At 32.4% G+C, this 16,510-nt stretch overlaps 1 protein-coding gene across 7 annotated transcripts in view; it reads left to right on the top strand.

The window, feature by feature from the left end:
• Positions 1–16,510, top strand: part of LOC136969831 (teneurin-m-like) — a 148,263-nt gene that overhangs the window by 117,410 nt on the left and 14,343 nt on the right. For 5 of the 7 annotated variants that reach the window (XM_067264136.1, XM_067264128.1, XM_067264106.1 and 2 more), the window contains 3 exons: positions 14,145–14,336; positions 14,620–14,707; positions 16,174–16,376. In XM_067264136.1, coding sequence (XP_067120237.1) covers positions 14,145–14,336; positions 14,620–14,707; positions 16,174–16,376 — 483 coding nt within the window. The other 2 variants (XM_067264150.1, XM_067264143.1) reach the window with 2 other exon arrangements.

The raw sequence follows: 16,510 nt of genomic DNA, 5'->3' as shown, positions 1-16,510 counted from the left end.
AAAATAGGTATAACAAAAAGGCGAGATATCACGTATCAACTCAATTTTTACTTTCTTTCTTTCTCTTCCCCTCTAAACTACCTTCTTTCTCTGTTTCTAGACGTCCTCTAGTTAAATCTATAGCAAAACTATTAAGATACACCCTTAGATTTAATGCGTTTTTTTCGTATAGATACGAGAATCGCCAATAAAATTACTAGAGATAACGTAAATTGAATTCAGTATAATTAATTAAATTTACATACATTTAAAAAAATATATAAGTTATATATTTAGATAAATCTTAGAAATTGCAGACAGACATTTTTCTGTAATATTAAATTAGGATGTAGATCACTATTCGGCTTCTACTACATTAGAACAAAGTGCTCTGATGTAAACGGAGGAGGTAGATTGTTAGGGGGTGGAAAATAACGATATTTTAAATTCTGTTCTATCGAAATGTAAATAGAGGGAGTGGACGTATTGAAAAAACTCTCCCCCCTCTAATATTATTTATTCGATCTTCTAGAAACAAAACTGGTGCCATTACCGTGTTGACATTGTCAAGAGGAGGAGGAGGAGAAAGACTAAGCAAACGAAAATAAGCCGCACGTCTCGGTTTTTTAAAGCTATCTCGTCATATATATACATATGTACACTCTTAGCATACCCAATCACGTGATCTCGAAAGAGGAACCCAATTTCCGGATGAAGATTGAAACCGTGTTTTCGCCTTTTAGTCTTTTCTGGTTGGTGATCCATGTTGAGATTCATTACTCTTTTCTTCTTCTCTTCCACCCCCGTTCCACTTTTCGCCCCGTGTTACCGGGCCCCGCTTACCCTATCGAGCTGTCCTTATTTGTTATTCATGACCTTCTCTCGACATCCGAGTCGACATTGTGCTTCCAGAAAGATTAGCCCCTATCAATGTTAGTCACGTGGCTCTTCTGGGCCAACTTGTTGATGTCATCCTCTTTTTTCGGGCAACTAATTTTCATATCGTATAATTGATGGCAGTTCCGTGTTTGGCTGCAAAATTTTCAACTGAAAACGTCTAGAAGATGGCTGACTAATAATTTTTCAGGAGTTAAAGCCATTTCCACATCCTCAGAAAAGGTATATCTAAAGATATTTGATCTATAGTACAATAAATGATTAAAACTTTTGTTAAAAAATTATAATGTTTAGCAAGTTCGAGTGGAAAAATATTGTATTTAAAGGAGTTTTTAACCTAAAAATAGCTTTAGCAGTAGATAAAAATGAAGCAAATCACTAAAGCAACTCGTATAAACATTACTAGTCCACTGCAATTTAAAAACGATAAACATTTCAAATTTTTAACCAATCACTGTTGGAATAAATATGTTTCAACCAATCACCGTTAATCTTTTAAAAAAATCTACTATATATCGCCGAGAACCACCGATAAAGATATTATTTTTTTTTAATTTAAAATTTTTAAATTAATTTTTTTAATATTTAAAAAAGAAAATTGTTTTTTTAAATAGTTTTACTTCTTGTACACTTCTTTAAGTTGATTTATTACATTCATTTACGTGTAGAAAAATATATAAAATAACTTTTAAGGGTAGTCAAAGAATGGATAAGAGATTATACGTGTTTGAATAGGAAAACTTGAAAGAGGAAAAGAAAAAAAAACTGCTAATTACCTAAAAATACAAAAATTAAAAGAAGAAAATGGCAACATCTTAAAAATCAGTTTTGAATTAAGAAAAGATGCTCCATTAGTTAGAAGGGAGGAAAATGTTTGCACCTTTATAGAGTGTTAGAAATAACGATTTATGTTCTGCTGCTAGTCTTTGTTAACCAAAAGAGGGTATTATACCGTGAAAAATGAACGTACATCATTCAAAAATAGAAGAAAAAAAAAAGAGAAGAAATTATAATAACCGAGGTAATAAAGTAACACACTCTTTCATGCCAACTTTTTTTTTCTCCTTTTCTTATTTTTTAAATTATTTTGCTGAATTTTTAATCACTGTAGTAGTTGTTGTTGCTGTAGTTGTAGGTGTGTAGTAGTAGTTAAGCTCGCAATTTTCAAAAATGGCAAAGCTAAACGAGAAGAAAACCCCCCTCTAATCATCGATTGATTACTTCTAGAAACGTGTTACAGTGTAGCTGCATTGGCAAAATCCAGGCCCGAAGTAATGACTGGGATAATTTAATATATCGGTTGAAACTAGCAAACAATGAAAGCCAACCACTTCCATTTTTTTTATATTTTTTTTATTTTTTAAAGAACGTAAACAGCATTCGTTGTAAATGTTATCCTCTGCCATTAACAATGTCATTTGTTGTGCTTATCTCTAAAAATAACGGCGAATTATAACAAGCGTGCTAAAAACACCGAATACCTACGGAATGTAAATATTTAGTAGGATCCTACTAAAAAGTACACCCAAACGGGGGATAATTTAACAAATGGTGTGGCTACGGTGTAGCTTCACGTTTAAGGCAATTTTATATTAATAAATAAAGTGTTTGTAAAAGAAAAGACGAAGCTTTAAGTAAACTTGGATTTAGAAGAAGGGTTTTTTTAGGGGGGGATTGTTTTCCCGTGTTACGTATGCAAGAAGTGCTTTTTTCTCAGTTCTTTATAGTGTTGATGGGAATCGACTTTTTACTCGTTTCAACGACTGTTCGATGTGTAAATAAAACAGAAGAAGATCTATTTAAAGAGGAGAAACTCCCAAGTTAAATACTTTTTACATCCGATAACAATTCTTTTACTTTTTTTCTAAATCTCCTCCTAACAAAAGAACGTATTTTAATTCATTCTTTTCTTTAATTTTCAAGTAAAACTATGACTCGAAAATTCGAATTTCCTTAAGTAAATTACAATCAATTCTTTGATAGTTTGGCATTGTTACAATTTATAAAACTCGAACGAATCTCACACCCTTTTGAAATATACAAAATGGAGCCTTTCATATCAATTTACGAAGGTAATAGAAGAAAAACAAAATAAATTATTTAAAAGAATAAAGCTTTATGGTGTTACTCAACAGGATTATTATTTATTTAAAATGAATTTTCAACTCGAAAAATATAAGTATAATTCGAATAGCGGGAAGATGTATTTTTGAATTATGAAAGTGGATGATAATTTAGTGGCCATGCGAAAAACAAATGTTGCAGGATTAAAGGAGACTTAATTTGCCAATGAATGCAAACAAACGATGGCAGAAAAGTCATTAGTTGATCTGTAATTACGTCATTTAAATTCGACTCCCGACAGTTGAAGATAAGTGACGCAAATATGTCCGATCCTCTTATCTGACGTGCTGTGCCAATGCCAGTATGCTTATTGAATTCTGTACAGGAGAAAGGGATGAAAAAAAAACTCAAAAGCTCTTCTTCGAGATCCTATGCCACGCTTCATATTTTCTTAGGTTTCTGTTTTCTGCACTTGTGGGGTTTGTTCGACCTTAAAACCCTTTACTGTGCTGTACTTCTTTTCTACAAAACTAGAAGAGAATTGGCAAACACTAAAGAATGTTACGCTTCATCTATAGCTTGTTAGTAGCTCAAACTCGACTGTGAATCTGAAACTATAAGCGGCAACAAGCTATCCACGGCCTGTTTCTACCTACCGAAGACGGAAACAGGCTTTACTTATAGTAAAAAAAAAGTGCTGTTTTGAATACGTAAATACGTAAACAAGCTTAGATAAAGGCTATTTTCGCCTCCAAAGCAGCAATTTAATAACGAAACGAGCTTAAATAAGATCAACATCTACAGTAAAGGTAATTAAATTGGTCTCGATGATTCCAGAAAATGTCAAGTTGTGCGCTTATCTTATAACGTTGCATTCATAAAATCGCCATTAGTAAGCAATTCTTAAATGGAGTAATTGGCGTTTATAATTTATATTTTCTCGACATTTACTTGTAAAATTTATAACAGAATAGTATTTTTCTGCAAAACGATGATGCCATAGGCGTTCTTTGATCAAGTGTCTTCTTTCAAATGTGCGTTGCTTGGCAACCGTTCTCACCACATTCCGCGCTGGTCACATGGTGTGTGTGTGTGTGTCGTTCCTCCCCTGCCCGACTTTTTTCTTGTGTGAAGTAGATGAGCGGCTATCTGTTCGCTCGTCACGTCCTACACCGCTCTCGCTCGCTGAAAGTTCTAGATAAGGGGGGAAAGGAGAGAATTGTTGCAGCTTTGGGTCTATTCGAGCATATGTATGGGTATAATCTATCGGAGGCAGGAAAAATCTCGATGCGCTTGTTAAGTGCATTCCCTTATATTTCTAGCACTTCAATTGCGGTTTGCATTCCATCTTAAATGAGATTTATCACCCTACAGATACGGCAATTTTTATATAAGCACGTGAGAAAATTCGTTTTGTTGCTCTTGTATCACCCCGGGAATGTGCAGATTTCTTTTTCGTTACTTAAAAAAATAATAATAATAAATAAACTGACGTCGCGAAGGGGAATTACGAGTCGTTCACGTGACCGTGACGTCGGCGGTGTGAATGAAGTGGGGTAGAGCCGCCTACGCGCGCCTGGCCGCTAGAGGGAGCCACGAGAAGTAGGTGCAGCAATATGATCAGAAGACGACGTATTTATTGCTGAACAGTCTGTAGTTTCAGCTACTCGTGCTTGCGGTAAGTCTCTAGCTTCTTACACACCGAATCTGCTTTTGTGACGTCATTAAACGCCACACCGTTTCCCTCCCCAATATCAAAATATTTAATATTTCGGGTTGCAAAATTGGAAATCGCTGCCGGGTCGTGACCCTGCCGACCTCCCACCCACCATCCAGGTTATGTGACAATTCTCACTAATGACTCGACAATTGGTAAGCCATATTTCTTACATCTTAAATTTTTATGACGTTCTTAACGTGAGAGTTTATATGTCTTACACCTATTTAAGTCTTGGCATTTAGTTTATTTAGAGCAGAAACGGGCTCATTAATGAGAGGAAGTGTAACCTTTAACCCATTAACTTGGTTAATGACACGCGCGTGGGTGGGTCAACGACACTCAAAACACACGAATTTAGATGGAAAAAGGTAGGACGAACGTGGCACGTTCCCAGTATTTCTTATCTAGTACCCTCAGAAACAATTCTTCACCAAAGAAAAACAATCACGCGGGGCTAATAACGTGACATCCGAGTAGTTTTTGGCTAGAGAGAGCACGTGGCCAAAATCCATCCATCCCTCCCGTAAAGGACACTGTCCACTTTAACAATCGGCATCACCCTCTTGGTTTCGAGTTACACCAGGTATCGTCTTACAGCAACAACCTCTTAAGTCTGCCAACTTTAATTTGGAAGTTGTAAAATCTTCACGATGCGGAGGGTAAGATATCGGAATACATAAAGAAAAAAAGAAAAGGAAGAAAAAAAAAGAAAAATGGGGAAGAAGAAAAGCATTTTGGGAATTGTGGGAGATTTTCTCATTACATTTTCTGCGCAATTGATCCCACTGGGATTTCCTGAGGTTGTAGCAAGCTGGGGTGAGTGAAAGATAGTTTTCTGCTATCTGACAGCTACATCCTTTACTCCACTTCCTCCCACAGGAGCCAGAAAAGACCATCACTCCGAAAATTTCTGTTGACTTTTACATTTATAAAATAATATATCATCCGTTTATTTAACTTGTGTGTGCCATGAATAATAATCGGAGAATTTAGAGATTTTTGATAACTTTTTCTTTGAAAAATATCGCATTGCTTAATGCTAGACGTGATTGATAGCCTACACTTTCAATTATCGCATCGAGAAAATGATAAGCAGAATATCCAAATTCTTCAAAATGCATTTTTAAATTTTTATAGAATACATTTTCTCTCTTCTTCTTCTTCTTCCTTTTTTTTCTTTATTCTTTCTATCGACGTCTTCCACGCCAAGAGGCTCCTAATTATAGTGCTTTTTTTCTACTTTTCTCGACAGAAACGATTAAAAATTTTATTGAATTTTGTAAAAATGTCTATTAAATCCTACTTAATTCTTTAACTTTCGACATGTAGGCCGAATTTTTCTAGATTTTCCAAGAAGAGTAGCTCCTATACCTAAGTACTATAACGCGCACCCATACACTATGCACTTATATACATACCCGCACTCAGGCACAGAGTTATATGTGTATATACTACCAAGCAATTTTAAAGGCACGTATTGTCAATCTATTACAGTATATCCGTTCATCGATGCATTGCCAATTTGTAATTCTACAAGCCCGTATATTATATTACCCACTTACCTATTTTCACATCTACAGGTCCATCCTGGCATCTGTGCACTCGTGTATTATCAATCCATTTGTATTTTGAACACTTATACACTTACCTATGTTATTGAGCACTTATAGAGCTACATGCATCGTTGATCCTGGCTCATTTATGCATTAAGTTAACATTAATTAATTAATTAAAGTTATGCTTTCAATAATCTTAATTTTATTCGTTCTTTTTTTCGAAAATTGCGATTAGAAATGACGAAAAAAGGGAGGGAAAATGTCGTGGAATTACGTGTTACTTCGGTGTTAATGGATGACTTCGTTAAGTTTCTTTTTTAATACAAAATTGGGGGGTTTTTTTGGAAAATAATTCATTATCTTTTTATCTAATGATATAAAATAAATTTTAAAAATTAACTTTCTTTTTTAGGAGCCAATCAACGTGTATTTCTCATTTCGTAACTTGATTTTTATTATTATTTATTTATCAAAATATTCACGACTTTACTCGAAAATATTCTTATATTTTTAAAAAGAATTTAAATACTCTCTAAAGAATATTCTCTAAAGAGTGTTTACTAGGAGATATTCTCTAAAGGTTATCCTCTAAGGGATATTCTGTAAATTAATTCTCTAAAGGATACCTTTAATAATATTCTATATTTCTCAATCCAATGAATAAAATTTTGAGAAATTTTTAAACAAATTCGATCGTTAAATAAAGTATTTTTCATTTTGTCTTTTTTTTCCTTGAAGAGTTCGTTTGAAAATTCTTTCCCAATTGAATTTCTTTTATTTATTAATTGAATCAAATTGTTAAAGCGAACATCCATATTGTCTTCGATTTATCTTTTCTCTCTTTTATCTTAATCTTTAGAGTGGGGATTTCAGTCATTTCTGTTGGGGGAGAGGCTAAAATCTGTCGAGAAAATAAACCCATTATGATCTTATGTTGTAACATCTTTAAAGAATGAGGCACTCGTCCTCCCTCTTATCTATTTTCCTCTTCTTCTACTCCGATCTTTTATAATTTTAGATACTCGAACAATTTAAATTTTATCATATGAGCTTCTTTACGTCGTTTTAAAGCTCCGAGAAATATTTTATAGAATTCTAATGTTGCGCATTTGTATATTATCTCGTGTATTTTCTATATTGTCTTTTTATATACATACTTACTTGTACGGAGGTGAGTAATGCACCTCTCGTATTGCTTATCCATTGCTACTTCTAATGAAGTTATGACTCATTTATATACATTTCTTGTACACAAAACATAAGTTATATACAAGTAAACCTTATATATATATATAAATATATATATAAATTTCTTCCTCTTATACCCGGCAGAAAATCGAAAACACCCGTTTCAATCTATAAATCCTTCATCGCCGCTTCAAAAAATTGCAATATTTAAGCGAAATTAATGCGAAAAATTGATAATAAAGGTGTATAGAATGTATTATTCTATCGTACTATAATTATGTAAATGTAGAAAACGGCAGGGGGGGTTGGATTTTAATCAGTCTTTCTTTTGATATCCATCAAGTGATCCGGTCGACAAGTAGAAAGACAGGTGATGGGAGTGCATCGCTTGTGTTAGATGCGAGGTGACAGTATGACAGTTAACCTTTCGCATTAGTATCGAGCTCGTTTGTTCCAGCTGCAAAGATGCGATCACGATTAGATAGTTGGGTTAGCGTGAAGAAGGGTGGAGTCCAGATCTCTAGTCACAATTCCGACCCGTCTCACCCCCTAAAACTATAATTATATCCTTTGATCTAACGACCGGTTTCTCTCCAACAGTTCGCACTTCCGTAGAAGCTTTTTCTAAAGAAGATAATCATCGACCCTTAAGAGTGGCACATTAATTAATTTACAATATCCTGTATAGTGCTTAAAACAATTCGAGCTTAAAGTAATCAGTAAGAGAAAGAGTAAAAAAAAAGGAGGGATTTGAAAGCAATTTCTTAGATGCTAAATTTATTAAGTCGATTTTCTAATAAAATAAAATAAAAAATTCCTGAGCTTTTTTCCCCTGTAAAAAATTCAATCAGTTGAGTAAAGAAGCATTTAAAAAGAGGGGGGAAATACATTTTCATCAATATGTATTGGATGTAATTTGACTGAAATTTTCCTTCTACGCTTCATTTACTTATTGTACTTTGATCGTCTTCTTTTCTTCCAAGTGGAACATCATCTCGAGTTACCTTCTTTTTGCAAAATAAACAAAAAAAATTGGCAGTGTGTTAAAGACCTCTTCATTGTCAGTAAAGTTTTTAATCATTCTGCACAATTTCTTCTCAACAAACTCTAATGTGATGCTTTTTATTTTAAACTTACAGAGGATTAACCATTGCCTGAAATTACCCGAGACCGTTTATAGAAAGTATTTCTTCTTTCTAAAACTTTCATTAAGCTTAAGAGAAATTATTAATTTCGCATTAGTCCGTCGACTTGTGTGTTTGTGTGTGTATGTGTGTGTGTGTAGGCTCGTGCGCATGTGTTTTTTGGTGATTTTTTTTACATGTAAAGTCGGCAAATTTAAGCAATGTCATTCGATTTTCCCCACGCGAAAAGACGTTAAATTTTGGTGGTTTTCTTGGAAAATTTTTATGAATTTTTTGGTTAACTTATCTAAAAATCTCTCTAACTGAACATTTTTCGATTCTGTTAAGATTAAATCTGTTTTTTTTTCCTTCTCCAAAAACATTTATAAAATATATTCGAAGGATGATCTGAGAAACTCTTCTAAAATATATATAAATTTTCAGGAATTTTTACTAAGAAATAATTAATTTTATTTCACGAAATTATGGAGTTATTTAAACGATTATTTTAATAAGTAATTTATTTTAAAAAATGAATTTTTCTAGCAATCAATCACGTTAAGAAAATTACGCATCTTGAAAATTTGATCCGTTCTTTAAGACAAAAAAATACGTTTTGATTCTAAAAAAACGTAAAATATCGGCAATTTTAATATTAAAACACGTTTAAATATAGAAAAACAATCAAGAATTCTCAAAAGTTGCTACCTTTTATCGATAGTTTTTTTACAATGATCAACCATTTTGGCCATTCACAAATTGATTAAGTCTATCCTCTTACATCAACATTTTCCAATAATCTTCGGGTTTCTTTAGAAGAAAAAATTAAATAAAAATAATAATAAAATGATTAAATCAATTTATACATTGTTTATGCTCTTGTATATAGGTAATTACATTAGGAAGTCAATGGATTTTCTTTATTTAAATTTCACTAAAAATTTTATTCTTAATAAATGTCAGGATGCTGCTAATCTTTTTTGATATTGGCAATTTTCTGCGAGGTTTTTAATGGTTTACCACTTGAATATTTTTGATAAAATTCATTAATTTATTCCGGCTTTTTTCTCCTCTTCCTTGTTCTTAAAATTTATATGAAGATTTTCTCGTTTTAATTGAATATTTGATTCTCAAACTCGAGCATTTTCTATTTTGATTCGTGAATTTTATCCTATTTTACTTCACAAAATTTGTATTTCAAATAACAAATTCTTCTTTCTGATTCACAAATTTTTACATCGACGAAATTACAAAATTTTTGTATTCATTTATAAATTTTTTCGTTTCAACTCACGCATCTTTGTTTAGTTTTGAAATTTCCTTAACTCGTAAATTTTCTTTTCAGATTTACGAAATTCCTATTTTGACTTGCGAAATTTTCATTTTTACTCGCATATTTTTTGGCTTTATTTATAAATATTCATTTAAGTTTACAATTTTGTTATTTAATAAACTCACAAAAATCTCTTAGATCACAAATTACCCATTTTTGCTCACGAATTTCCTGTTTCAACTCATGATCTTCTCTTCGGCTCCCATTTCAACTCACAGTACCCTCTTTCCTCTCACAGATACCACTTCAATCCACAAGATTCTCTCTCTCTCTCTCTCTCAGCTCACATTTCTCATTTAAACACACAGCACCCTTTTTCATCTCACATATTTCCCATTTTAACTCACAGCACCCTCTTTCATCTCACAGATCCCACTTCAATCCACAAGACTCTCTCTCTCAGCTCACACATTTCCCATTTCAACTCACAGCACCCTCTTTCATTTCACAGATCCACTTTCAATCCACAAGACTCTCTCTCTCTCAGCTCACAGATTTCCCATTTCAACTCACAGCACTCTCTTTCATCTCACATACTTCCTACTTGTACTCACAGCACCCTCTTTCATCTCACAGATCCCACATCAATCCACAAGACTTCCTCTCTCTCAGCTCACACATTTCCCATTTCAACTCACAGCACACTCTTTCATCTCACAGATTTCCCATTTCAATCCACAATACTCTCTCTCAGCTCAAAGATTTCTGGGTTAAACTTAAAAATTTCCCGTTTTTCGACGTACGAAATTTAATTTCCACTCAAAACTTCGGCCTTCCTTTCTCGATCACGCTCGCATTACATAGAGAAATCTGAAGATTTCCCACCAGAAAGTCGAAAGGGCATTTTGAAAATGATAGAGTATTAAGAAGGACCCGCGCATAATTACAAGTTCGATACTTTCTTATCGACGGATGCTATCTGAGAATAAAATCTAACTAGTGGCATTATTTAGTAATGTTTAGATAATTACTAGCTTAATGCTTTTCGTTTCCACTTTGCACTTAAAAGACAATCAAATTTATCAAAATCGATCGCGGGGGATTTATTTTCGTGACTTTATGAGAATGTCGAATAAGCGGATTTTATGGAAAAATCATTTCTATTTAACGCAAGAATGAATTTTCGTTCTGGTGGTAAGATGAGATTAACAATGCAACTATAACCCTTCCTTGGGGACTTCTCGCACTTTCTTATAGTTTCTATGTGGTCACTCCGTCTCTCCATGGATTAGTAGTAAATCGGAGTGTCGAAATTATATGGATAATACGTGGAAGAATGTCAGAGGTTTTGGAGGATGGAATGGAGCCGTTAGAGGCTTTTAGTATAAAAATGCTAGCTATTTTAATAGATGTTAACTATATTTTAAACATAAATTAAATTAAATATAACATTTTATAATTCGGTTTATATTTTTATAGTTTGAAAAGGTTAAAGGTCAATTTAAAGGGTTACAATTTTTCTCGATATTTCGACATTTTTACAGGAAAATTTCTTTTGTTTTTGACATCTTTAAGTTCTTTTATAACTTTCAAAACTAAAATTATGCTAATTAATTGATAAATTTTAGTTTGTTTGATGTTTTATTTGATGATTAAATACAATTTTGTATCAATTAAACTGAAGCCTCTAAAGATTGTTTGCCATAGAAACTGTATAAAATTTATCTTTCCTTTATGATATCTTTAATTAAAATTAATTTAATTATATTTTAATAGAGATTTTTACTTAAATATTTACAAACACATACTTTTTATGGAGATGTTAAATTATTATGAATTATATAATCTTGTTTCTAACCACTTGTGAGTTTGAAGAGTCAATTAATTCTAGGAATTACAATATAATTAGTGAAATTAATTTTGATCTTCCGCTTAAATTGATTTCTTAGGATACCTTTCTATGATTCTATCCGAACAATAATCACGAAAACATTTATCTTCCTTTATTTGTTAAGAAGCATTTTCATTCAGGAAGTTTGAAAGGGAGAGAAGCCTTTAAAAAAAAAAAAATCTATAAAAATCTTCAGAGGTTGTCCACCCCAATTTTGACAGACGTGTAAACTTTAAATACATCCAAAAACTTTCTTTTTTTCCCAAAAAGTGTAATAAAACTTTAATAAAACGTAATATGTATGAAAATTTAAAAGTAGTAAAATCGTACAGGTTAAAAGAGAATTTCTCTTTCTTTCTTATTCATTTAGGTCCAGCAGACACTTGAAAATAGCGCGAGCTAAATTTAGAATCAAAATTTCATAAGCATAGTCCACCCTCTCAACGCTTTTTACCCCTTTCCGTTTCGAGATTCTCTAATACTAAATATAACTTACTTCACTAGTACTGTAGTAGAAGCTAAAGAAAAGATGACAAAATCAGGAACCAAGCCAGATTCTCCCTTAATTAGTTCTCGGTTTGGAACTCTTCCCGGACACCAAATGACATTCATAATGTAAAAAAAAGGTCGTTCCGCTTTCGAAGTCCACCCTCGACTCGATTCTAAAAAACATGATTTAAATGGCGTATATTGTTTCCTATGGAGAATATCGCATCTTCCGCATCACTCGCCGAAGGAGTAGCATCCCATCTGAAGATTTTTTCATTTAAACACTATCAGAAACGCCAATAAAAAACGATTGTGCCGACTCGTTTCTTTGTTTAGAAGGGGTTGTAAACAAAGAGGTAAGCAGGTACGACTCAGCTTTATAACTAATATAAATAATTGTACATTAACTGGAAGAGATTAACTTCTGCTCTGCAAGTCTTCCATTATGATCATAATCATATTACCATATATTGCAATGCTAAATTAAAATACCCAGTGGGATATTACAAACTCATATATTCTATTGTTTGACAGGTTGAGGTCTACGTTGCTTTGGACAGCACAGATTAACCGGATTTGTAGGCACTAATCCGCATTTGATTATTAAAACTGGTATAGTTGCTGGTTAACGTATGCATTACTCGTTTCTAATGATTGGACCATTCGGTTACATGTTAAGATTGGATTCCTGCCGTCAAATGATATGAAGAGTAATGAAATAATTTCATTAACAACCATTCAGTCTTGTTACAACAGAATCTAATGTTAGAATCCAACTCGCAAACTAAAATTATAACATTCCATAACTCCATTTTCCACGTTTTTATATTATAATAACGACACTTTTCATAAACGTTAACTCTTTCTGGATAATTTCCAACCATTTTTATACCAATCTTAAAATATCTAAATCCAAAATTCCTTACAGAAAAGTGTTGACGTGATCTTTCTTTAACTTTTCTTTCTCCTTATATAACCGATAACATATATAAACTATTAAAGATATATTAATCTAGATTTAGCAAGAAATTTCATATATATATGAAGGGTATTTTGCTTTTTGAATTCTCCTTTCCATCAACTGAATAAGATAAATCGAAAACGTGATACCAAATGGTTGTGCAACAGCCAGAACCATATTAAGAACCAAAGTAAATTATGGCTTTATATATATGTGTGTGTGTGATCGTTTAATATCTTTTGAACACAAAAAGAAATATATGTATATAATACATCGAAATTAAATTTTCCAAGGTGTCAAATCTAATAACTGCAGTCATTAGTTAGAATCGTTACATATAAATTACTTCAAAATTTCTTTATCGATAGAGAAATTGGCGTGTGACTAATGCTACAATTCGACTAATCTTTCTTTTCAGAATAGAATACTCTCCCAATTATCTGATAAAAACGAAGTTTTAGATTTTAAATCATTCTTTAATTATTTTCTTCTTTTGTCTTTATAAAGATTCTTCTCTATTTTCCTAATATTATTAAAATTTTCTTTTATATTTTAGCTGTTATTTAGTTTCTAAATTAAATAAAATAATTAGCTACCGATTATTGTCTACACGCTAAATAAATTAAGCATTCGAGCCGATAAAAGTGGTAAAGTTAAATTAAATTAATAAATTTTTATTTAATTTTATAAATATAGGAGGTTCTCGCTTTTACACGAAAGATAATATATTTTAAAATTTTAATTAAGATTGATTGGTTAAATTAACGTGCGGGTAACGCCTACTTTAATTTTTCATTTTTTTTAACCAATCGTCGTTAAGATGTTAATATTTTGAAATTATTTTTATAAAATTATATCTTACGTATTCTGCTGTATTTAAAAGTAATTTTTTTACTCAATTTCTTTAATTTTGATATTATTTTATCGATTTTAAAAGTGTTTTCTTGGTATAAAATAGTAAATTTTATTCTTTTCTAAGTATTTATTTTCGTAAATTTTCAGGTTTACTGGACGGCTCAGCTGTGACTCCACCCGTTTTACCTCCTCGCACCATGGGACGGACGGGCAATAGGGGTGGCCCACCGAACAATCCCATCGGAGGAAGTACCAACAGTCAAGGACAAGACATCGATCAAGATTTTGAACCGTCGTGTCTTGCCAGAACTCCTTCGGGTTCATTGTTCATTCCAGGTGGTAAGTCCCAACTACTATTGGACTTTGTCATATTTAGTAAGACGGTCACGTGAAAAAGGCCCCGGCTATTGATTGATTACGAGAAAATCGTACGGGTAGTAATTCTAGAAGGATTTGCTCTCCCTCACGATCAATATTCATACTCGTATCAAGAATAAATTCCAAAATGTAGGAATTTATAGATTACTCCGTCTTTCCTTAATACGGATGAAAGACGAAAGTCTTAAAGTAGATGAAAAAATTCGTCTAAATCTTAATATATATATCTTTTTTATCTTTTAAGATTTGCCAAAATGTTTGGGACCTTCTCAACAAAAAAGTGATATACCCCATCATCGTTCCCTCCAAGATGATAAAAATAATCCAGACAGGTAAGAGAAATCCTTCGAATGACCATAGAAAAAAGTAGCTCAATTAACTTGAATAAAAATTAGTTAAGTTATTTTTTTAAATGTTACTTAATGAAAAACCAAAGATTAATGATAAAAGATCATCCTTCGCATCAATTTTACTTTGTGACGTCCACTAGAGATGCTGTTTTTTTCGTCGTATCGAAAAACCGGCTGCACTTTAAACAAAATCCAATAAATGAACAACTTGGGAATAAAACCTCCATTCTTTAATTTAACCTTCTTCCCAAATCAAGATCCTTCTTCATTATCGAGCAGGGAAGTTAACTAGAGTGAGAATAGTGGTCCTATAAACACTTAAGTGATTTAAGTCCGGTATTCTACAAGATAATCCGTCTTAGCTCTTAATTTGTTGAAACTTCGCAATCGTACTTTCCTGCAATATCTCTAAGTCTTACTGGAAGCTGCCATCGAGGGGGACGAGGCGGTTTTCGTATTCGCCAAACTAATAAAAAGGAAATGTAAAACTTCTTATCTTCTCGCAGCCTGTAGGTTAATATTGGTCGTTAAGTCGGTCGACAACGACTCTACAAAAGTCTCTAATGCTACTTTATGTCTCATCCTATCCATAATACGATCTTAAACGGTGACTGAGCCATTCGATAGTTTTACTTACTCCTTCGAATATTCTGCTACAGTCAACACAATCGTAATGTTGTTGATTATTGGTGCAGAAGAAGAGAAAATTCTCGATTTTTATCAAATTTAATTAATACTTATTAACATAAAATTCGTTTGTTTAACGTTTTAATCGTTAGGATGGCAAGAGAAAAACAATTTCCACATCATACCGCTACTTTAAAAATATGATTTTATCTGCATTTTATAATATTTATGTATACTTAAACATGGTAACAATTCCGAGAAGAAGCTAAAATAAATAATTTTATCTGGAAATTGAGTTTTAAAAAATTTTTTAGTAAATTATGTTTACCAAACTAACACCGTTTATGTTATGGTGATGCAGAAAGAATCTCATCTCATAATTTAGTATGAAGTTTACATAAGTGGAAGAAAATCAGTAAATATTAACATTAAAAAAAACGGATTAATTTCTTATAATGGTACTTTTAATAAAATGAGCTCCAAACAGAATAATGCACTCAACTGATAGATCGCGAACCCCCGTGTAATTTTGCGTCACATTATATTCATCGAGTAGGTGTAAGAATTGGGAGACCTGACCTAAACGTTCACTAAAATACATTATAAATATGATTCTATTTATATAATATAAAACAATTAAGACGTTTACAATGATAAATCTCCATTTAAAAAAAAATGAAAATAATTTTCTTATCTATAAACCTCCTGTAAAACCTAAAAATCTATCGGAATACATTTTCTCAAAATTGTGATTAGTGAAAAAAGATGAGGATTTGTATACGGGTTTCTTATATATAATATGTATTTTTTTTTAATTCTAGATGTCACCTGAGTTACACTCCGACAGCCCCCGTGCCTGTAGTACCCGTCCGTAACAATGTTCGTCGTCCTGTATCCAATCATTTTGCTCACTCCCGTTTTCAATTCCGAAAGACGATATCCTCTCGTTGCAGCTGGAAATGCGCGGCGATAGCTTTCATCTTTGTATCACTCGCTCTTTTAACGGCTCTTGCCTATTTTGTAGGTAGGTTACCCGATTCAAAGTTGAAAAAATTATATTTTAAGAGGTAATAGTTTAAATGCTATTATTACTTAAAGTTAAATTATATAAATCAATTGCTTTTAAAAATTCGTGAAAACATAGGCAGTCCTCCGCAT

This window comes from Centruroides vittatus, unplaced genomic scaffold (assembly GCF_030686945.1).
Source record: "Centruroides vittatus isolate TY-2023 unplaced genomic scaffold, ASM3068694v2 contig_1042, whole genome shotgun sequence".
Lineage (NCBI taxonomy): Eukaryota > Metazoa > Arthropoda > Arachnida > Scorpiones > Buthidae > Centruroides > Centruroides vittatus.
Note: the sequence above shows the minus strand (reverse complement) of the source record. Positions and strands in the feature narration are given on the sequence as shown.